Consider the following 24,890-nt stretch of genomic DNA (forward strand, 5'->3'; position numbering starts at 1 on the left):
TGATCCCTTCATCCGTAATGGACTGTATTTTATCTTTAACCTTGGTTTTGCTTCGGATGTAGCTGTAAATAAGCTTAGGCTGATCACTACTTTTATTCGAAATATCCTTCTCAAACTGTCTCTAAGCCTCCCTCCTTATCTTTGTGTAATAATTTCTTACATGTTTATAGTTGTTATATGCTCTGTCACTATTGTGTCTTCTGTATCTATTCCACAGCAAGTCTCTTTTTTCTCTTGCTTTTTTACATTCTGTATGAAACCGTTTCTTTATTTTCATTTCTGTTGCTTTGTGCTGTGGGATGTAATTTTGGGCTCATATATCATAAAGTTCACAGAATTTTCCATATATAGTATTGAAATTTGTTCCTCTAAGTTCCTTTTTCCAATTGATTTATTAGAAGTACTTTTTCAGGTCATAATTATTGCCCTCTCTGTAATTTAGACTATTTTTGTAACTCTCATTGCTGGTAACTTCACATGCAATCCAGAAGTTACAATTTAATAATACATGGTCGCTTTTGCCGTTATGGGGGTGATACATTATACTGTCAATTTCATTTTCTTGCCCGGTAAATATAAGATCTAGTACTGATGGATCATCAGGTCCTCGTTTCCAGGTGTTTTCCTTTACATGCTGTGTCAGGAAGAGCTCCTGCACAAGATCTAGGAGATATTGATCCCAACTGCTTTCATGGCTTTATACATCTAGAGTATTCCAATTTATATTTGAATTGAAGTCTCCAGTTAATATAATTCTTTCAGATTTCTCTTCCAATCTTTGTAATAATGTTCATAATCTTTGAATTGTACTTTCTGCCAGGTCTTCATATTCGCCTGTTTCCCAGGTGTTTGTTTTAGGTGGCATGTATAAATTTGCCACAATTAATTTCGCTTCATATGTTATTATATCCAATGCAATCAGTTATTCTTGTGAGGGTATATCTAGTTTTATTTCTTTGACTTGTAGACTTTTCTTTGTAAAGATTATACTTACTCCTCCCTTTCTTAAATCTCCGTCTCTTCTCCATATATTGTATTCCACTGAGTTTAGGATATCATTTGATATCATTGGGATTAATTTTGTTTCAGTTAGGCAGATAATGTGCAGTTCCTTTTCTTTGACATAATCTTCTGTCTCTAATAACTTAGACACCATTCCATCTACATTCGGGTACATCAACCTAACCATCTTGTTTACATACTTGCCATAACTTGAGTCAACTACCTTCCTTCTTTTTGTTCCCTATTGGTTATGTACCACTTTCTTACCTGCAATCCAATTAATTTGTAAAAAAAAGTACTGTTCTTCTGATCTTCCCTCGTTTGTTGTTTTTGCCTCCTCCCTCTTCCATTTCAGTGTTCCCAGTTTCTCTTGAGTTAGGCATTTTTTTATCCATACTTTTTAAAATTCCTCTTTTTCCATGAGTTTGTTTGCATTTTTTAGCAAAGTGTTCACACTCTGGAAGGTTACTTTCGAGGGCCTTGACTTATTTCTCTCATATTTCCCAACCCTTTTGTGTTCCTCTATGTCTTTGGTACAGATATTCTCTGATACTTCCTTTAATATGCTCATTATATTTGCCATCTCCTTTTGGCTCTCGAAATTTTGTTTTTTATTTCTTCCTCCTCTATATCAGTGATTACTATAGATTTATTGATAACTCTGAATCTTTGACCAATTTGGGGTTGTTTTGGATTATCTGTTTCACCTCCTTTCTAATGCTTTTTTCTTCTGCTCTTGTTTCCAAGTCTTTCCTTACTTTCACCATTTCAGCATACGTAGTTTCCATATCATCTTTATAGCTTTGCATCACTTCATTCACCTGGGTTATCTTCTCTTCAGTATCACTATTTTGGTCTATCAGACTACTTGCTTGCCTAATTGTTTCTGTATCATTTTTGAACTCCATAATACTCTCATGGTTGACAACTGTTCTTGCCATTTCACCGATCTTCCTTCTATGTGAACCCACCTCAACTGACACCTCATCTATTGTTGTGTCTTTCCTCTTTAATTTCTTTATTAATTTTTCGTTTTCCTCCTTCTGCATGCCCAATTGCTTCTTAATTCCATCCATTTCACTCTGAAATGCCCTTTCCAATCTGTTCACCTTTTATAGTAATTTGTTCAATATTTCCATTTCAACCAGTTCCTGGTGGAAATCATCCTGTTTTCTAACCCTTTCCCTCTTCCCAGCTCCATCCATATTCACTTCACTTAATATAGTAGTCCTCTCGTGTTAGTACTAAGAAAGAAAAGCCTTTACTTACAACCGTGCATCTTACTCGCCTGTGGTACCGTAGTCGAAACAGCTGGGACTTGATCAACACATTCCTGCACTACTTGGCTGTTCTGTTACTTGGCCAACACTTCTGCTTAAACTTGCTCTATAATTTTATAATACCATTTAATTAAACCCTGTACAGAGCTTGAGTCATATAAAGCCAGGTATAGCAAGTTGAAGCCAAGAATGGTCAGATCGGAGCAAGGTGATATGACGTGTTGACTTTCTGACGCCTCAGCTCTGTGTGTGTGTGTGTGTGTGTGTGTGTGTGTGTTTAAATGTATGTTTAATTGTGTGTATAAATGTGCATTTGTGTTTATTTGTGTTTGTGTTTTAGTTTACTTGTGTCTGTGTTGGTGTTTATTTGCGTGAGTTTTTGTTAATCTGTGTGAGTGTTTGTGCTTATTCTTGTGTTTCTGGTTATTAGTTTGTGTGTGTTTATTTTAGTGTATGTGCGTTTGTGTTTCTTTGTGTTTAGGTGTTTATTTGTGTATGTTTATGTGTGTGCTTGTGCATTTATTTGTGCTTTTTTGTTTATTTGTGTGTGTGTGTGTGTGTGTGTGTGTGTGTGTGTGTGAATGTTTGTTTTTGCTTTGATGTTTATTTGTGTTTTTTTTGTTTTGGTGTGTTTGTGTTTACTTGCGCGTGTTTGTGTTCATTTGTGTTTGTGTCTTTTGTGTTTGTGTTTATGTGTTTGTGTTTATTTGTGTGTTTGTGTTTATTCGCGTTTATGTTTGTGCTTCTGCTTATTTTCTGTGTGTTTGTGTTTGTGTGTGTATTTGTGTTTGTCTAGGTTATAATTATACTTGTGTTTATTTGTTTTTCTCTTCAGTCTTGTACGGTCCTGCGGGATGGAGGCCGAAAGCATGAGAAATCACCTTTATTCCTTTATCTTTCCATCCTACTACGTCACCTCTTTCTTACCCTGCCATTTGTCTCTTTAAACCCATCTCACCTCACAGGTACGCCTTCAGATGTTCAGTTTCAGGTGTTTGGTCCATTTGCAGTTCTAAACAATTATCACCGATGCCTTGCCTCTGTGTGGCATTACTATACGAGCATAGTACATACCATAACGTAGAGGTTTAACAAAACAACGAGTTTTTCATCCATAGAAAAACAACAGCAACTACTTTTTTCAGATTTCATATCATCATCATCATAGGATTTTTTCTTCACATCATCAGCATCATCAGACAGGAAAAGCCAAGAAACTGGTTTTAGTCAGTCCCGATGAACTATCGTAGTAGTCATCACTGTTAGGATAATTTTACATAATTTTCCTTTTCGTCATGTTTTGAACAAAGTTATTTGGCATTATATCTGTAGGCCATCATCATCATCATCATCATCATCCGCTATGTTGTCGCCGTCATCCTCGTTCTCATCGTCATTATTAAACTAATGATCAATAAAATATTTATATTGCCATTACCATCATGATCACCTTCACCCCAACTCACTTCGGGTTAATTAATGGCCTGGGTTTCTACAAGAGTTGTTGCTGTTGTAGAGTAATCCTCATATGCCTGGCCTACCAGACCCATCAACAGCAGACAAGCATTTCTCCCTGCCGGGCCATCCCGTGCAGTGAATCGATCACCCTTTGCGGTGGACAGCGCCTCCCCACAGCGATGCGCAAAGAAAAGTGTTCAGGTTTGGTTCCCGGATGGGCGCCACAATTGCGTCTCTACACACACGTAACAGGGGCAGCATAGTAGGCCCCACATCACAGCGTTTTTTGGTAATATGGTTGCCACCCGGCGTTGTGAACGGTTTCCTGAGTTTCAGGAAATCATTGGACATGTCACTAAGTGCACAGCCACCTAAGGTGACAGGAAGGATAGGAGAAATACAAAGATAGAAGGACAGACACAGATAAAGATTATTATGGTGAAGAAAGAAGCAGGCAGCACTACATCAACTAAACAGATAAGCCAGGCATCAGGTCAGAATTGAAAGCATATAAAAGCAGGACAGATTTTATCTTGCGTATTCTTTTAAACAATTAAAGAGAATTATATTGGAGTGGTGTATCAAAAAAATAAAATAAAATAAAAGGTCGTTACTGAGTCAGGACAGAAACACTGAGAGGTGCATTTTGGGAGGCCACTCTTCACAGGATGCTGCGTCAGACAGTTCTCGTAGATAGATAAGTAGGAGATCCATGTCACAGATCGATAGCCGTATATCCACACTGTCAACCGAACGACAGCACGAACGCAAAGATGAATCAGCTTCACTGTTGGCTCCTGTGGATATGAGCCAGGATCTCAGCCAGCAGGGAGAGGGTGGCCAGCGTGGAGCCCAGGAGCAGCAGGTGGAAGGCGCCCTGCAGGTGGTTCAGGCCCAATCGCAGCTCCCGAGATTCTGCCTGGGGATAGAACATACCAGTAACAACAACAAAAAGAACAAAAATGAACAAAACAACAACTACAACAACAATAGTAGTAGTAGTAGTAGTAGTAGTAATAATTATTATCATTATCATCATCATCATCATCATCATCATCATCATAATAATAATAATAATAATAATAATAATAATAATAATAATCTGGTCTTTTCATTAACAAAAGTACCAGATCTAGAGGAATTCACTAGCGCTCGAAACCACCAGCGCTGATGAGGAGCCTAGAAGTGGTGGCACTGTGTACCCTCGTTGGGGCACGGCATCCTCATTGTTTCCTGCACCTCGCCGTGGAATGGACCCTGGTCCCACCCTGGTTAGGCGCCGTCGACCTTTGGTCGACGGGTCTGCTTGGCCAAACAGACTGGGACTGAGGAACAAGAAGTTTGTACTTATGCAGTTACAAGACGTTATAGCATCCATACACAATACAAACTTCATCTGCAGAGGTGACAGCAATATTCTAAGCAAATTATGGGCAGATGGTTAAGGTTCATCGGTGGAGCCAGGATGTAAGGGTTGTCAGTGAATGCATGTAAGTTTGTCACCTTTCAGTGGATCTGTTGTTGATAATTCTGCAGATTCGTACTTTCTCTTCCCTTATTTCTGACACTACTGTAACAAAATTGGTCAGGATGATGATGTTAGATGCAACAATACAATGAAGAATCCAAACGACTTGTAAAAGTGTTATATTATCAGTAGTCATATTATATTTTGGTATCAACGAAACTTGGGTAGGTGCTTAGTAATTGCAGTGATATTGCACAGAAATGATGTTTTTTTTTTGCCTATTGCATTAATTGATGTATTGAACTGGTTTATTCTTGTACCTACCCGATGATATTACAGAAATGGCTTCTTTATACTGAAGGCATATTAAGGTTGTATCTAACACCTCTACTGAAAAACCTCTGCTCTCTGTAGAACAAAATATGAAAGGAGCAAGAAGGAAGGTGGCATTGCAGTGATGGAGATATGAAATACTAATCTCGAACACTGGACAGCTACCTCATTACCAGCACAGCATAGTAACCTTAAATTAATAATGTTTTGTTTACTATAAAGTTCTTTGCAACAAAGGGAAACGGCTCAGCAGCACCTTGCCCGTTTTCCTTCACTCGCAGATCGATAACGTCAGCCAGCATTCTAATAAGGGGCAAAACAATTCCCTTTCCAGACGGCGCCATTATTTTGTAGTTTGTTCTTACTACTACAGAAACGGATTTTAATTATTTAGTAGACCTCCCAATCTCGGTTCTGAAGGGATTAATGATGGCTGTAGCTGATCCTGCCAATCCATAACGATTTGTCAGAACTAGATTCAATCGTCAGGAGATAGCAAGAAAAAACAAGAAACTTGTCATGGTTAAGTGGTACCAAGAATGAAATTCAGAAAGGGAGATATGGACATGATGATATAATGGCAGATAAGAAACTGACTGGGAGAGAGTATGTGAGTGAGATGAAGGGGGTAGAGGACTGGGAAACTGAAGGTGAGGTGGAGGGATGGAGTGAAGTCAAATGAAGGTGATATGTGTGAGGGCAGTTCGATGGCAGAGGATAGGGTGGCATACAGGCGATTCATTTCTGGTCACCCTTTGCGGGATTGAGGCGTCTGGTCATCCGGTAATACAGACAGAAGTACAGAGGGAATGTCATAAGAAAATCGTAACTTTTTGAAAGGGTAAAGATATTTATTGCTTACTGTAGTATCTTCAGCAACAATAGCGGCCAAGTCAGCACTCTGCCTGTTCTCCTTCACACGCTGACCAGTCACCTCCTCAGTCCAGTACTCTATAATACCAGCGTCTTCCAGTCGATGTGTCAGTGTTTGGAATGGAGAGTAGAATGGCGCACCTTTTCTGAGGAACAGTATAATCACTGTGGCCTTAGTGTGTGTGTAGGGGGGGGGGGAGTGCGGGGTTGCAGTACAATGTGGGTATAGTGAATTGTCCACGAGTTCTGTTTGGAGTTGGCCTTGTAGCAGGGAAAGGTGGCAAATGGATCTACTGTATATGATTAGCTTGCCCATGAAATCTGTTTTGTGTTGATTTTATAGGAGGGACTGGTGGCGAAGGGATATGTGTACTTACCTTATTCCCCATCCAAAGGCGGGAAACACTGATATATATTTGCTGCTGAAATAATAAGGAGTGTTGCCTTTGGAGTCTGTGTATCTGGAGGCCACGAGGATTTTAATGTAATTCCTACCGTCGATCAGGGAAAAGCCACCACGTTTGACCTCTTCCAGTGCTTTATCTGCTACCATGACCTGGAAAAGGAGAAACTTTTTGGGTACTGTCACTGATCCAATGTGACGTGTGGACCTTTTAGGTGGGAGGGAGACACAAGCTGGACCTTGAAGTATTTCTTTTCTCTAAGGTTTCTAATACAATCTACTTAGTCCGAAGTGTAAGAGAAGATAAAGAATTCGAATTTTATCCTGTGTTGATTTCCCACCCAACTAGGCCAGGCTCCATCCTGCGCCCCTTTCCCACCCAACTGATTCTTTAGATACTTTTTCTTCACCATTTTCTTAATTACCAGGGGCGCATCCACAGGCATAGAAATGGGGGCGGGGGGCGCTTGATCTACAGTATATTCGTGACCCCATAATGCCATCTTACAGTCAAGACAATTTATATTACTCTATTCCAGCTACCGCCAGACGATCTTTATGTAAAAGTGAGTCTAGCAAAGTGATACCATTAATACAATCACCATTGTCTATTTCACCGTCGTGACAAATCTAGTATTATTTTTCAGCTCATGACAAATGATTTTGATTCAGTTGAAGGTGAGGCATAGGAGCCTGAGTTACTATAACAGTTGACTTTACTGTTTAACCTTACCTCCCTACCTTTATTTAGGTTTATGATGAAAATATCAGCTGCAACTTGAAGACCATCTGAATGTGAACCCAGTGGACTGGGACCAAACCTGCCATTCTTCTGTAACCCAACATCTATCTTTGAGAGGACAGGGTGGGGAATGAGGGGCGTTACTACAAGAAGGCAGCCCCACCGGCCGTTTATACCGATGCCACCAAGCGAAGGCGTCCCTCACCAGCACCGAATTATGATGTGATAATAATACTGGCAGCTCTGTTATGTCAGGGATGTGTTCTGATATATAACAGCATTTTCCATACTAGTGTTATTGCAAAATGGATAAATCTGGCAAACGTCCTGCATATGTAGGAAACGAGATTCAATAAGTAACTTTTCTGTAATTTTAATGTATCCATCAATAGCCAGACGCATGATTTCCAGAATGGTTGGCCACAAACGAATCGCCTCCATGTTACCTTGTTCCGCCACCAGGCTGCCCTCTCTCCACTTCACACTACTCTCTCACATACCTCCACATCTCATAAATCAATCTCATCCTGGGTTTCCCCCTTCTCTCGCCCCTCCATCTCACTCACAAGCACCCTCCCAGTCAAGCTATCATTCTCCATTCTCTCCACATGGCCAGATCATTTATGGGTATTTCCCCTGATATTTTCCAGCAACGTACTCGGACTGAACAGAAAATAAACACAAACACACACACACACACACACACACACACACACACACACACACACGCACATGCGCACACACACACACGCGCGCGCGCGCGCGCGACCATTCAACACAACCACTTTCTGTCATCCACTCATTGAATACAACGCTCACTCCTCGGCTCGCCCAGACACTCTACCGTCCTCCTTCTCACATATCCACCTACTTTCCCACCCAGTCACTCAGTCGCTCAGACATCTACTCACCCACTCACTCATTCTCACTCACCCGGTTACCCAATCACTCATTCACGCACGCACTCAGCCACCTGCCCAACCATCCACTCACTCACCCACCCATCAACCCACTCACTCATTCACACATCCACACACTCCCTCCTTCACTCACTCACGCCATTCTCTACTCAACTGCTCGCTCACTGAACCATCCACCCATTCACTCAGTTATACAGTTCACTCACCCATTACTCACACACTCACTGACACACTCACTCTTACCCTTCAACAGACGGACCATCCAGCCATCAATTACTCACTCACTTACTAAGCCAATCATTAACTCATTAAACCGATCACTCATTCACTCATTCCTCCACTCACACACTCACTAGCTCACTTACCCACCCACTCATCCACCCAACAACACATTTTTTTACACGCTTACTCACCCAGTCTGTCACTATTCACTTAGATTCTCTCACTCTCTAAACCCTATCCTCCACCAAACCAATCACTCACTCACTCCTTCCTCCACTGAACCGATCACTCTCTCACTCCTTCCTCCACCAAACCGGTCACTCACAGGTTATCTCACCCACCCACCCCATATTTTTACAAACTCAATCACCCAATCTGTCACCTACTCAATCAGAATCACTCTCCCAGTCAGTCAGTTACTCTTTCATTTAATATCCTGCCCACTCATTCACCCAAGCACCCATCACCCATCTTTACACCCACTCTATCACCCATTTTTTCACACATCCACTCACCCAAGCACTCACTCATCCACCCAACTACCCACCCGACCACCCACCCGACAAATAATTCACTTACTCATTTACCCACTCACCCACTCACGCATTAAGCCATCTCATTTTTTTTTTATTATTTTTTTAATGCAAAGAAGAATGAACCAAAGGCCTGGAGCCCGCAAATTGTTCCCTACAAAATAAAAACAAAAACAAGATAACAGAGAACCAAATTCAAGATCCGTTCATTTCGAGATGACTGGACACGCTGCGTTTGAAACTCTGGAGATCATAGGCAGTAGGAAATAAAGACAGAGGGAGACAGTTCCAGAGTTGGCCTGTTGCATACATGAAGGACTGAGAGTAACAGTTAACTCTTGCATTAGAGAGTTGAACAGAAAGGGGATGAGAGTTTGTTGCTAGACCGGTGCTACGTGCCCGCCGAAGTGGTGAAGGGATGCAAGCGGACAGTTCAGAGGAGCAGTAACCACTGAAGTAACGATAGAAAAGGATAAAGATGCAACAGTGCGGCGAAGAGACAGGGGTTGGTTAATGAGACGAACAGCCTTTGACTCCACCTTGTCTAGAAGAACTGTATGTGTGGAACCTCTCCACACGTGAGAGTTGTACACTACACAGGGTCGAATATAACCCTTGTATAAAGTCAACAACTGTACAGGGGTAAAGAAAGCACGGAGTCGGCTTAGCACACCCAATCTCTTGGAAGCAGATTTTACAGGAGAAGTAAAATGTTCTTTCCGAGATAAATCCCGAGAGAATGAAACCCTACGTATGTTTAAAGATGATGCAGGATTGAGCTGAATATTGTTAAAAATTTGAGGGTACTCCTGTGGAAGATTTTGTCGGGGTGATTAATGGTATTCTGTCCTTCAGTCCATAAGCTGCAAGGAAGTTACTCTGTTATGGCAATGTTGTTGTCATGAAGTATTATCGTAGTTGGGTTGTTTCGTTGGCCACGTAGATAAAGTAACTGTCATGAGGTGAATTATGTTGTCTTGTACCCCAGTATAGTGGGTGAATAGTCGATTCATGTGTCAGAATAAGGAAGTGAGAGTAAGTGAGAAAGGGAAAGTCAGGTAGAAAGAGCGAAGAAAGGTCTAAGAGAGAGGGGGGACTATGTGGTAAAAAGTTACTCACCCAGCTCATCACTCACTCTTTCAATCATCACTCAACCCACCCGTCTACTTACTTTCAGGCTCAGCTATTCTCAATTACCTGCCCACTCATATTCTCTCGCTCGGGCACTCAGTCACCAACCCAGCCACCCACTTGCACACTCAGACTGTTAATTATTTACTCTCTCAGCCGCTAACACACCCAGTAACTCTATCTCATTTAACTGCTCGCTGACGCACTCACTGTGGTACTCAGTCACCCTCTCACTTATTCATGCACTCAACCACCCACCCACTCACTAATCCACACACTCACCCACTTACTAGCCACCACCCATACTAACTCACTAACTTCCACACCATTTCACTCACTAGCTTCCACACCCTCCCACTCACTAATTCGCAGTCACCCCTGTTAAATCAGACCCATCACCTCACTCACCCAACCTCTCATCTTTCTAATCATCTCCCATCTCTCAAACCCATTAACTGGCTTGGTAACTTACCCACCTACCCACCCATCAACACACCCACTCGCTTGCCCACACTCTCCCTCACTCAGTTACGCACTCACACTATCACTCAGTCGCTCTTCTGCTGACCGTATCATTCACACCTACTCGCTACCTCACGCGCTTACCCGTCCAAGAACTTAATCACCCATTCATTCATTTTCTTACCCACCCATTGACCCATCCACTCACTCACTCACTCACACTTCCACCCAATTACTTATCCTACCACTCATACACCCACTCACTCATTCATTCAGTTACGACCCACACTCTTGCACACAACTTTCCACTCCTATATTTCGCTGTTTTTATTCTTTTTTCACACACACACACACACACACACACACACACACACACACACACACACACACACACACACACACCGCTCGCTGGTGCAGTGGTAACGCTCTCGCTTGCCAACTGGTGGACGGGAGTTCGCGCCTCGTTCAGGTTGCGAAAAGTTTCACTGACGAAGTGGGTGGTTACCGTCCCCCTCGAGCAAGGGGACTGGTGTGTGCGTGTGTGAAGGTTACAGCCTTGCCCTTAGATCTGACTATATGAGCTCTCAGCTCCCTTCCGGGAGGGTAAAAGCTGACGATCACGACCATCAAGTGATCCTGACCAACCCGGTGAATTACACACACACACACACACACACACACACGCACACACACTCCTTCCCTCATGCAGCCTTTAACTGATCATTCTCTCCCGCTCCTTCTCACTTCTTTATTTGTTACATTGCAATCTCACATAACTCATATGCAGTCTTATACTCCAAAGCATTTATTTATTTTTTTTTGTTAGCGCCTCGCACTCTTGTACTCTTCTGTTTCCCTCACAATTCCCTTTCACACTCTTACTCTCACTCACGTTCAGTCATTTCACATTTATTATACAGTATATGCAGTCACATAATTTCAAAGTTTTATTAATTTTTATTTGTTACTACAACTCACCCTGTCTCACACTTTCCCTCGCAACACACACACACACACACACACACACACACACACACAAACAGTCACTTACAGTCTACTTTCTTTTTTATCTCTTCAGTTACTCACTCACCCCCACGTTCCGTGATTAATTTTCCTTCACCAATGAATTCCTCTCATCACACTTAGTCATTCACTGTCTCCTTAAAATCCTCACTCATTCACTGACTCTCCAAATTTTGATACTTAGTCTTGAACTCACAATTATCTCAGTCATTTCCACTAATTCTCAGTTATTCACACATATTAATTTTCCTACACGAAACTTTACGTATTGGGTCAGATTTCGTGACAGCCATTGTTGAATTGGTTCATGCCTTCATGTACAAACAAAAAAATAATTTAATTCGCTCTTGTACTCTCATTCAGTCATACTCGTATGAGCTCTTCCTTCTTTACTCTCGCACATTTACTCGCAGGTTAACTTACTTTCAGTCACTCACATAAATCTATTTTTTCCTGGGTTTAGTATGCTATTCTGACCAGACGTCTGATCATGTAAACAACTCCTTTACTTTATTCAAAATTCACGGAGCCTGTGCATGTATCTTGAATGTAACTTACTTCTGCTGACTAGTGCAAAATCTGTATGAGTTTAATGGTATTCTGTCCTTCAGTCCATAAGCTACAGGAAAGTTACTTAGTTATGGCAATGTTGTTTTCATGTAGTATTTTTGTAGTTGGGTTGCTTGCTTGGCCAGGTAGATGAGGTAATTGTGATAAGCTGAATTACGTTGCCTTGTATCCCAGTATAGTGGGTGAATGGTCCAGTCATGTGTCAGGAAAAGGAAGTGAGAGTGAGTGAGAGAAAGTCGGCAGAAAGTGTGAAGAAAGGTCTGAAAGAGAAGAGGACAGTGTGATAAAAAGTGAGTATAAATGAAAATGAGTCACTACTAGGGTAAAGGCACAAGTGAGTGAATAATTTCGTGCGAGCAAGTGTCTGTAAAAATGTGACTGAGATTGTAGAATGGATGTGACTTAGAAAAAAAACAAAAAAAACACAGAGTGCGACTAAGATGAAGTGTCAAAATGTATGAAAGAGCTTGGTCGTGGGTTAGAGAAAGTTAATGAGAAGTGAATGGGCGCATCATGCCATTTTCTGCCTGACTTCGGCCACAGACTTCATAGTCCGTTCCCCGAGGTCCACCCGTTCGTTTGCTTGCCAGAACGTCTTGCATAAAAGTTATCGGGCACGTTGAATATATGTTATGTATGTCATTGGTGTGATGGTACCCTCGATAAAAAAAAGTATCGGCACCCTGAGGTTGGATAAGATGTAAAATGCTCCGTCTCTGGTTCAGTCGGTAGTGTTGGCATGTCTGTTTAATTCACAAAAATTATAATGCAATACCGTAGGAAAGTGAGGGCTTAGATATTACTAACTGGCAACTCTGTCAACCGCAGTACCAACATATCGTGTCATTTCCCGTATGTCTTAGTCGGTGTAGCATAATGTCTCACACTGAAAAATTGCCGTTTTTTTTTTTTTTTTTTTTTTGATCGAGGGTACTAGCGAGGATGGAACATGTATAATTAATAAAGTCCTCAGAATATTCCCTGCGACAGACTGGGCTCGAACTAGCATCTTATCAGAGTGGTGGTGGGGGAGAGCGGGTGTTTTATTGAAAGTATTATTCCTACGTCAAGTGGGGTTGGTGGAGGATTAGTGCCCCTCCCTGTAAAACAATTAACTCTAAGCCCTTGGCCACCCCATTTGGGATACATGGCGTCTGGCAATGGATGGATGGATTATTAGAATGACCGTGTGTAAGCGTGTGTGAAAGAGAAAGAATCAGAGTAAGTGAGGTAGAAAAATGCTAGTTTAATTTTATCTGTCATAATTTTTGGATGTGGTTACTTAGGAACATGTGGCTTCGAACTGTCGGCCGCAGGTTTAAGATTAAAATCAAGAAAGGGAAGGCTAACCTCTAGTTTTGTGACAATATTCTCTGAAGCACATGATGAATATGAACCTTACCTTCCCTCTGTCACTGGTGACTTTGTAATGTGGGATTCATGTTGATCGAATCCTCTACACTGTATGAGTGGTGAGTCCTGAAATGACTGTCCTAAACTGGTGGCTTTTCTACACCTTCACTCTCTGTCTTGTCAACAGGATCGCCAGATTTCTTGCATATAAGACTAAGACAATATTTCCCGATATATAGGAACTATAGTCATTCAAATATGCCTGTAGTTCCATGCAAAAATTTTTGAATTCCGATGACTTTTAGATGTAGGAGCAGCTCTAGGAACGGCTCCATCCGTCTGTCTTTCACTAACGATTTTCAGACAGGAGCTGCTTCACTCCCATGGGTTTTAGCGAAGCCACACACCACCCCACAGCATATCACTTCTCACACCACACCAAACAAATCAAACTCCCACATCACACCACACAAAGGGCATTAACACGGAAACCAGAGGCTTCCATATCAAATAATAGCCCTACTTTTTCAAGGGGCCAAATTATTTTTTATTAGTGACACTTCGCACTGCTAAATATACATGATTTCAAAATTTCATTCTAATCTGCCCATCCACCTATAAACATTTTTTCAGATATTATACTGGAAAGATGACTGACACTGAATACTTCCGCAGTTTCTAGCTGGGGAGTTGGGGGGAGGGGATGAACGGCAAAATTATACAACACTACTTTCTTTGCAGAGTTTGTTTTTGACATTGTATGTGGCATGAAAATTAAAGATGTTATATGGAATGTGTAGTCATAACGAAAAGATTATATAAGAACGACTGTCAACACATAGGAAAACAATTTACTCATTATTCTTTATCTTTTAAATATTATTAGGATATGGCATGGGTGTAGGTGTCTGGGACCAACGCTTTCGTATCGTATTTCTTATCGCTTATAAAGACACCAACATGATTGCATGCATCGGTATTGGAAATCTAATGGCGGCCTTCAACGCTGCTACATCTTCGGCAGCCTCCCTATTCAGTCTCCTATGGCGAGGTCACAATATATGATCTCATCCCAAGTCTTTTACGATCTGCCTCTCGCAACTCAAGACACGATGTTCACACTTTTCGACTTCTGCGCTCAGATACCCTCTATCGTCTCAATATGTCCAAACCATCTCAATCTGCCCATCTCCATCACAGCACCAATACATTACACTGATGGTATGCAGTAAAAACGAAGCTTAAAAAAAACAAAAAAAAACGATGAAGCGGTGAAAGAAGAAAGAACATAGAAGCCGCAAAGAAGACGAATATTAAAAGTTCCTACGAAGCAGGCAACAACAGTCAGCTACGATCAACTATATGATCTACAGCTGCTACTATCAACTATCTGATCTACAACAACTATCTCCGATTTAATTGCTATGATTTATGAGAACCTACAAGCAACTCACACAGACTACATTTGTAAAGTAAGGAAGAAAATAAGCAAGAATAAAGTTAATGGGTAACGTGAAACGAGTAACGTGCAATGAGTAATGTGTGAGGAAGCGAGTAAGGTACGGCCACACTGGCAGCGAGATGGCGCGAGAGGGCTAGAGCCAGACGTTTTGTAGCATGGTAACTGGTTGACGTGGCCTCACTGCCGACGAGCTAAAGCTGGCACCAGGCGAGCCGGCGCGACGGAAGGCGGCAACTGTTGACAGTAGTGATGGGCGATACTAGATTTTTTCTGTAATCGATTATTTCGATTATTTTTGTGGTCAGCAATCGGTTAGTAATCGATTACTTTTCGATTACTTTTACCTTAAAATAGATATTATATGGGTATATTGGTAAAGTACACTGTAAGATAAAATGTTATGGCTTCACTGTAGTCTCTCTCTCTCTCTCTCTCTCTCTCTCTCTCCAAGCATTAACTTTAAGAAAAAGATCCGGGAGAAGTGAAAACGTTACTAATACCTGAAAATTTAATTAGCCAGTAATCAGATCTGCTGAGCAGCCTGCCACACAGTCACACTACTCATACACTGCCACACGGCTGTCAGCTGTGCAGTGCTCACCCACCACAGTCTACACCAGTGGTTTTTAACCTTTTTACCACCACACCCCCTCTAGCAGTTGGCCTTCCCTCCACGCCTCCCTCGCATCTCCAGTCAAACTAATAAAATTCCCTCCCAAATTTTAAGGAAAAAGAGGGACTTTGATGCATGGTCGCGGAGAGTGAAGACGTGTTTTTCTGGCTCTCCTCTAGCTTTCAGGACTGCCTCACTGGCATTAGTTTTGTAAATATATCGATTAAAAGTTAGGTTAGCTAGTACTAATTTTCCTCCCAGCCGTTTAGAGATATAGTAAGTGTCTATATCTGTTCCTGAGATTGCCTTTGCATACTCACCTCTGGTGTGTACCCCCACTGATCGCTCTGGGGTGTGAGTCACACACAGGAGCGTCCTCCTGAAAGTGGTTTGAGAGGGTAATCTCAGCCTAAGTGGGTCTTCCCCAGGTACTTTGCCCCTTGTGCGTTTTTCTCTTTCTTCCCACTTCCCCCTCACGGGGGGAGTGGTCACTATGACGGACGCCCCTGCTGCCTCTCCCCCCTTCAGGTGTGGAGGTGGTCCTGACGAAAGTAGGCATGAGAGGACTGACCACCCCCAGACGGACGAACGCCAGACCCAATCCCCACTTGACGTCCCAGTGGACAATGCGACCTATGTAACTCTCCATGCGCTAGGTTCCACTCCCCTGTCCAATCTCAATCCCTTCCTTATCAAGAAGGTGACTGACCACTGCGCAGAAGTCGAACAAGTAAAAAAACTTGTGAATGGAGATTTCCTAATCAAAACAGTTAACTCGGCACAGGTAAGAGATTTGATGAAACTGCGCTAATTCCACACTTATGATGTCGAGCCGAAAATCCCAGTCTCCGTGAATTCTTGCAAGGGTGTTGTCACTTGCAGGGATCTCATGGTGAGAGTGAGGATGAAATCGTAAGTGAATTGGCGCACCAAGACGTAATTGAGGCTAGATTTATTACTCGCTACTCAGAGGGCATAAGGACGAAGACGTCAAACATTGTCTTGACGTTTGCCAAAGTGTCTCTTTCCAGTTCTGTCAAAGTTGGATACGAAACTGTTCATGTTCGGCCTTACATCCCTAACCCTTTGCGTTGCCTGAAATGCCAGCTGTATGGGCATAGTGCAAAGACTTGTCGGGCTTCCCAGCCAGTGTGCGGCAAGTGTGCAAGCCAGGGTCATGATGCGGACCATTGTACATCTGAGACGGTATGTTGCTTTCACTGCAAGGGCACTCACTCCACTTCCTCTAGGGACTGTCCCAAGTGGAAGGAGGAGAAGGAGGTCTGCACGGTGAAGGCAACTGAGGGCATTTCCTATTACGAAGCTAGGAAAAAGGTGAAGGAGTTGCATGCAACTCCCACGCCAAATAGGTCCTATGCTTCGGCGGTAATGTCCCATCCTGTGATGTGCTTTGTAGAGACGCAGACTGTTCTTGTCCTTCTCCCTCCTGCAACTCACAGTACCTCTCCATCTTGACCTCCCGTCCGCTCCAACTCTCTCACTGACATCCCTAAGGTTTCAGCCTATTCTCAGGCTGCTGCTGCCTCTCCATCAGTACGCCCTAAAGCAAAGCCCGACAACTCTAGTAAAAGTAACATGACCACCCTCACAAAACAATCTCGTCCTCATGTGCTTCCAGTTCCCACTCCAGCGAGGGAGAGGAAGGTTAGCTCTTCCTCGGGGGAGTCAGGGAACCTAGTAATTGATGACAATATGGAGGTTTCCATGAACAAGCACTGGGATAGGTCCCCTCGGTAGTCGCTCGCCTGCCGGTCGGTGACAGAAAAAGATAAATCACACTGGGCCCCAACAAAAATCTTAAACCGCAGCATTCACTCTATTACAGTGGAATTGTAGAGGTGTCGGGAATAAGTTACAAATATTGTAATCTTGCTTTCACTACACAGGCCAGACGTTGTTTGTTTACAGGAGACGCGCCTGGAGGATCATCCTGATCCTCCACAGTTCAAACACTACCACTCGTATAGAAGATATGAAGGTCACGGAGTTGCTGTTTACACAAATAAATCACACCCACAAATGGAAGTGATTCTAAATTCTACTCTGGAAGCTGTCGCGTGCAGAGTAAAATTTAATAACACGTATCTGTCTATTTGCTCTCTGTACTGTCCTCCACATGGCCCCATTGATAGTGATGCTTTAAATTCACTTTTCTAACATCTTCCTGACAATAAATTAGTATTGGGCGATTTTAACACCCATCCCCTTGAGGACTGATGGTTGTGGGGAGCAAGTAGCCGACCTAATAATACATTCCAACCTCTGTCTTCTGAACGATGGTAGAGCGACTCGTGTAGATGATCGTACTGGTAACTTTTCGGCCATTGACTTATCTCTGGCCTCCCCTGGTATACATCAAGACTTCTCATGGGACCCTTATGACGACTCCTTGGGAAGTGATCATTTGCCTATGTCTTTCTTATACACGCGACATTGTTTCGGACCCTCCACCTCCAAAATTTCACTATAAGAAAGCAGATTGAGAATCCTTCTCAAGGATCGCCAATTTAGATATATCTGGGGAGACCATAGATGTTAAGGTCGAAAATGTAACTACTTTCATATTACACGCGGCTGAGGCTGCTATTCCCATGACTTCTACAGTTCATGCGAAGCATAGAGCACATTGGTGGACGCCGGATTGCCGACAAGCATTAAGAAAATGCACTAGGAGATACAGGATTTTTGATAGTCAGCCCACTGAGAAAAATTTTATTGCATACAAACAGGCACGGACTGAAGCAAGGAGAATCATAAGAAGGGCCAAACGTGACTCCTGGCGGTCCTTTGTGTCCACGGTGACTCGTATAACACCATTAAGTAAAGTCCGGTCCACCGTAAGAATATTAAATAATAAAGGCCCATACTTCCCTATTACCACCCTGCAGGTCGATAATAACATCTATGACGACCCCTTGGACGTTGCTAACATCCTCGCCAGGAGTTTTTTTCATGTAAGTAGCTCAGCCAACTATGATCCTCTTTTTCACCATCATAAATGCACGGCTGAGCTGCAGTTAATAGACTTTGCCACAGAAGATGTAGACTCCCCGTACAATCAAGAGTTTATGTTAGATGAACTGCTCATTGCCCTTAAATCCATTTTCTAGATCTTTCCTGATGATGCATAGTTTGAACACAGGTGTCAAAAAGTACTTCGAAAAATACTGAGAAGCAAAACAACCAGTACACTCCTGGCATGTCTTCAGTACTAACGGCGATTTGCAGAGATATTTCCAAAATACCAGGAAAAGAATCAGGAAAAACAAAATACAACTGGCTGAGGGATGCTGTTACAAATTGATAATTTGCTCTATAAATGAAATATTGAATTTATGGGGAGATACACTTTCTATATACTATCTTACTATCTTCCTTTACCAGTGTAAAAAGAATAGAAAATCTGCTTCCTATAATAATATCTAACTTACCTTGAATTGCTGGAATACACTATAGACTGCTTCACTGAAAAAATAATCAAAATAGATTGGTAGAAAAAGTCAATATACAAATTAGCTTCACTCAGCAAACAACTGTTTATAGTGTATAAACTATTTCACTGGTGTAACATCATACAGTTTTATCTCTATACTCGAGACACTGCTAATTCCTTGCACTAAAACAGCAAGCAACTTATTTAACAGTAGTCAGACTTTACAGTGCTATAACGTACACAGCTGAGGGTGGAAAAACAGTCAAAACAAAGCTCTGTTTGGTGAATAGACTTTCAGTACACTAACACCGTTTACCAGTAAGGAAAGACAACCTACTTGCTATCATATCGTTCTAAATTACCTTGAGCTGTGGGAAAATTAAGTATAAAATGACTGAGATAAAAAATATGGGCGGGAAAACGATAAAGAGGGCCGGAAGACAACAAAGACAACCGGACAGGCGAACGATTTACACTTCTAATACTCTCAAAAAATTTTGCATGCAAGCTATTTTAATACTTTTCACGAGGGAAATATGTATAGGGCTCTTATACACTGATCTATTCACTTTCACACCCAATATTCACTCACACTTTTAGTTAAAACACTGGGTAATGAAGAGCACTGGGGAACGCGCCTGTATACCAAGGCGGTTGGTGAGGAGCAGTAGGAGGAAGAAATGCATTATTTTCCTGATTTCCTCCCCATTTAACTTACCTGGGAGTTGCCTTAAGATCGTCTATGTGAACCCACGTACTCTCAGATGACAGCAAGCCTCTAATATCAAATTTGTACCGTTAAGAGATATCACGCAGTGTGGGCCTGCAAATTTATCATCTAGTTTAGAACTGCGTGTGTGCGAACAAGCGAATAGCAAGTCCCCAATGTTAATGTTGATAGGCGATGCAGACTTATGCTGGCGATGTATATTCTCTTTAGATAAGGCCAGATTAGCCTTTATATGCTAGTGTAGTTTCTGGAAGTCTGTCAGTTTCACTTCCACATAATCATCCAAATTATAGAGTGGACCAGGTTTCGCTAATATCATTAAACAGCGCAAATATTTATCGAATCCATGAAAGACTAAGAATGGAGTTTCGTCAATGGATTAACGGGTAATCATGGAACTATTGATGGAACCATTAATTGAGGCCGCAGCTTGGGGTATCCACTGATCCCAACAGGGGCTTTGAGAACGTAAGTACCTCAAGTACTCCAGCAAAGTACGATTTTGCCTTTCGACAAGGCCATTGGAAGCCAGGTGGTTGGGTATAACATTATATTTATTGATGCTGCACTACCTATAAACCTCAACAAGATGATTAATTGTTAAACTCCGAGTCATTATTGGCAATAACAGTGAATGGACAAATATCATGACTAGTGAAGGTACGTGCAACACTCTTAGCAGTCTTGTCTTGGAGAGCAACAGGAACACACTAACGTGAGAGATGATCATCTGCGACAGACAAATACTCTTCACCTGACTCCGTAAGAGGCAATTTAAGGAAGTCAATAGAAAGAGTTTCCCATGGACGTGGTGGAACTGGATATTGCAAGGGTGGAACAGATAATCCGGTTGACCGTCTATGACGATTACAGGGAACACAGAAATGACAGTGAACATTGATTTCCTTACGTACAGTAGGCCAAAAATCTGAAAGATGTGCTTGTATCAAACACCGATCTTTTCCTGGATGAGATGCATGAGGTGTGTTATGGACAATGCAGAGTACTGCAGGTATTAGATCAGTTGGGACAAGAAGTTGATGTACCTCTCTGTTGGGTATGTCCCTACCGGTAAAGAATGTCTTCCTGTAGAAAACATCATTGACTAACATCTAATAACACCGTCATCTAATGACACTGGCAGAGTAGGTAAGATCAAAGCGTCTCCAGACTTTAGGAAGTAAATGGCCTTAGACCACAGAGGGCTTGTGCACTGGCAGTTATAAACAACGTCTGAGGTTAGAGTGAAGTAAGGAACTTCATTTGGTTGAAATCGTGTGACTGCCGCGGTTACATGACATGAAAGAGCATCTGCAACTACATTTGTTTTTACCAGGCATGTACTGAAAGGCTGGGTTGAAGTCTTGGATAATAACTGACCGTCGTGCTAGACGTCTGGTAAGATTTCTTCCTTTGAATAAGTCACAAAGTGGGAGATGATCTGTTTGGATATAAACTGGATATCCGTAGAGTATGTCTCTGAAAACTCTGAGACCAAACAACTGCCAAATCATCCCAATCAGTAACACTGTAGTTACCTTCAGTGGCATCGACGACACGACTAGTATTTTGTATTACACGTTTCCTCTCTGGATTATCTGTTTGCATCAGTACTGTGCCTAGTCCTACCCCAGACACGTGTGTACAAAGAAGAAAAGGTTTCTTATAATCACGGAATGCTAGGATTGGGCCACTACTAATAGCTGTCTTCAGTGTTTCAAAGGCATGAGACTGGTCATTAGTCCAAACATAAGGTTTATTTGTCTTCAGGTACATAGTTCGAGGGGAAGCGATCTGTGCATAACCTTGAAAATGAATCGCCGATAGTAGCCACTCAGTCCAAGGAAACTCCCTACATCATTAGTAGTAGTAGGTTCTGGGATCTTAGAATCAGCTTTAACTTACTCATCTGAGGTATGCTCTCCTTCAGCGTCAACCACATGTCCAAGAAATTTCGTTCTCTTATGTCAAAAGTTGCATTTACTGAGCTTAACCTTTAGATCTGCAATTTGAATGCGATCAAAAACTTCCTGTAGTTTGGCAAAATGTTCAGGAATTGATTTACTCACCACGATGATGTCATCTTGATAATCAAAAAGAGAATGGCCAATCATACCACAGAATTCAGAATGGATAAGCCTCATGAATGCTGAAGGAGCATTTCTAAGACGAAGGGAAGCCGTTTGAAATGACAGTGGCCAGGAGCAATAATGAATGCACTTATAGGCCAGATGACCCTTCCCTTTCCACTTGCCGGTAGCTAATAAGTAAGTCAAGGGAAGTGAAAACAACGTTATTTTCATGAAGTTATTCCAGTTAATCTGTTAACACTGGTAATGGGAATCGGTTGGGTACAGTGACAGAGTTTACCTTACGATAGTCAACTACGGGTCTAAACTCGCTCTCCTATCTTGGGGACCAGGAAAAGTGGAGTATTCCACGAACTGACGGAGTGTTCAGTGGTGTCCTGATTAAGTATATCCTGTCCTATCTCGTCAGTTGCTTTTCGTAAGATATGGGGTAATGTAGGCTATATTCTGGGATATGTAATTGGTTGAGTGCCGGGAATGAATTCAGTGTGGTGTTTTATCAAACTTGTCTTCCCCATAGGTTAACCAGGTAAGGCCACAACATCTCTGTAGGTCTGCACAAGAATAATTAATTGTTCTTTTTACTGAGGGAAGTTGCCCACTATTACTTGAAAGGTGAGATCAACTGAAGGAATCATTGCAGAATCCATAGAGTTTTCAGATGTATAGGCACCAGGTAAACTATCATCAGTATCCTTAGCAGTTACAGAGAATGGTATATCCTGGCACACCTTTACAGCCGATGGGTACGCCAGGAAATCGTCAATCTTTGTACCACGTTAAAGCTTTAGCAGAGCTTTGGTAACATTTAGTATGTAAAGATAACACAAATTTTCCTTCAACACGGAACACAGTGCTGGCTCGTATGTTAGATCATTCACACAGCACGTCTCAGGTAAGGTTAATGCATTCACTCCTTTTTTCGCCCCTTCAACACGGACAGAGGCTTTCGTGTGTTCATGCGACAACTAAACTGTGCACCATTTTGTCACTGCTCGTTTCATCTTTGCATTATTGCAAAATATCATTCAGACTCTCTGAGGTAGTTAAATGCGACCTTGATGAGTCAGCCATTGTGTCTCTGTTAAAGGGGGTGTCACGAGATACTGGTACTAAGTTATCCTCATTAATCACTACTGGTGGCCGTGGGGTTACGGCAGACTGTGTGATCGAATTTACCTGTGAAAGGACAGGATGTGGACAATTCATGCCTGATACACAAAGTCCCTTCACTGTAATACTGCTACAAGCAGGTGTCAGTTCAATAGAATGTTTAGCCATGGTGCCAATGCCAATCAAAACATGTGCAGGATACCGAAGTTTGTCTGCGACATAAAACTTATCCGTGAAAGGTTTTATTAATTCATCGAGTTGTATCTCAAGAGTTACCTTGCCTTCACATAAAGTTCTGAGCCGTCAACACCACAGAGACGAATGTCGGGCGGCTCAAGGATCCAAACCAGTTTGATCCTTCCTTTACTACTGGCCTTGTCATGACCACTCAGATGATCTGAACATTAATCCAGATTCCTTTCATAAGCAAGATGTTGCAGAGAGTGTAGACAGCCTTGCTTCCACTAGCTATCCTTGGTTCATCTCTGGGGGATAGGGATAGAGGTGGGGTTCTCCAACCAGGGGGCCAACTGGTAAAACCCCGGGGGAAGTAATGTTAGTGGAGGACGATATCTCTGTTACTATGTAGTACGGTTATATTGTTGAATGAAATAGGCAGTTTTAATGTGTCAGTGAAATGATAAGATTAATAATATTCACAGAAAATATCACCATCCAATAATTTATGATGCAAGCAGAGAATTTCTCAATTGTCATATTGTTCCGGTGTCAGACCTTAGTTTAGTTTTGGAATGAGCTCACACGAACTTAATTCTGTATCTCTTTCTCAAGACTAGAACTGTACTATCCTGTACTAGAAGCTACTTTCCTTTCCACGTCTATCATGGTCCATAATCCTGTTCGTTCTACAGGCTTCCTTGGTCACATCCAAATAATTCACTTCTCTCTATATCACAATGACTCTCTAAACTGCATTTGTGTACACTGAATTTTTTCTTCTGTATCACGACATGTCCCGTCTGATCTCTTACATTCGTGTCCATCTGCATGGATGGCCTGAGGAGTTTGTGATTCGGGTGTGGGGAGTTACCTTAGTTGTGACCAACTCGCCGCATATTTGACCAACACGCCTCTTATTTGAGCAACTCAAGTTATATTTGACCAATTCCTCCGTTATTTGACCAACTCGAATATATTTGACCAACGAAATAGATACAGCACTTCTACTATTTTAAGAATAAAGAATAGCCATAGGATAAAATATATATATATATATATATATATATATATAGAGAGAGAGAGAGAGAGAGAGAGAGAGAGAGAGAGAGAGAGAGAGAGAGAGAGAGAGAGAGAGAGAGAGAGAGAGAGAGAGAGAAAAAAACTTATGTAAAAAATATTTTTTCCTCTCGGAGATGTCTCATGTAAAAAAGAAAACTCTCTACTCTCTATTTTTGACAAACTCAGTAATTTTGTGACCAACTCAGGAACAAACACTGGGGAGGGGGGGAACCACCACCTCCCGTGGTCGGGCCATCCCTGTCCATCTGCCGTTCAAACCCTTCGTCTTTGTCCTGTGTTTTAAAATCGTCTCCATCACAACTGTTCCTTGCGAGAATGCTGTAGTATAGGTATTTCACTTCATTTTTTTTTTTTTTAAGTTCTCATTAAATATGTGTATTCTCTTCTTGCATTCA

The 24,890-nt window shown here is 41.9% G+C and overlaps 1 protein-coding gene across 1 annotated transcript in view; it reads right to left on the minus strand.

The window, feature by feature from the left end:
• Positions 1 to 4,524: 4,524 nt before the first annotated feature.
• The window catches only part of LOC145397150 (glutamate receptor ionotropic, delta-1-like), a 91,916-nt gene continuing 71,550 nt past the window's right edge, over positions 4,525 to 24,890 (minus strand). Inside the window, exons 8-10 of the mRNA XM_080270347.1 lie at positions 6,792 to 6,970; positions 6,404 to 6,560; positions 4,525 to 4,659 (exon numbers count right to left, since the gene is read on the minus strand). Of these exons, the coding sequence (XP_080126473.1) occupies positions 4,525 to 4,659; positions 6,404 to 6,560; positions 6,792 to 6,970 (471 nt within the window). The remainder of the gene's footprint in view (positions 4,660 to 6,403; positions 6,561 to 6,791; positions 6,971 to 24,890) is intronic.

The sequence above is a fragment of the Coenobita brevimanus genome, chromosome 40, assembly GCF_032717465.1.
Source record: "Coenobita brevimanus isolate Jiangsu-jjx chromosome 40, ASM3271746v2, whole genome shotgun sequence".
Taxonomy (NCBI): domain Eukaryota; kingdom Metazoa; phylum Arthropoda; class Malacostraca; order Decapoda; family Coenobitidae; genus Coenobita; species Coenobita brevimanus.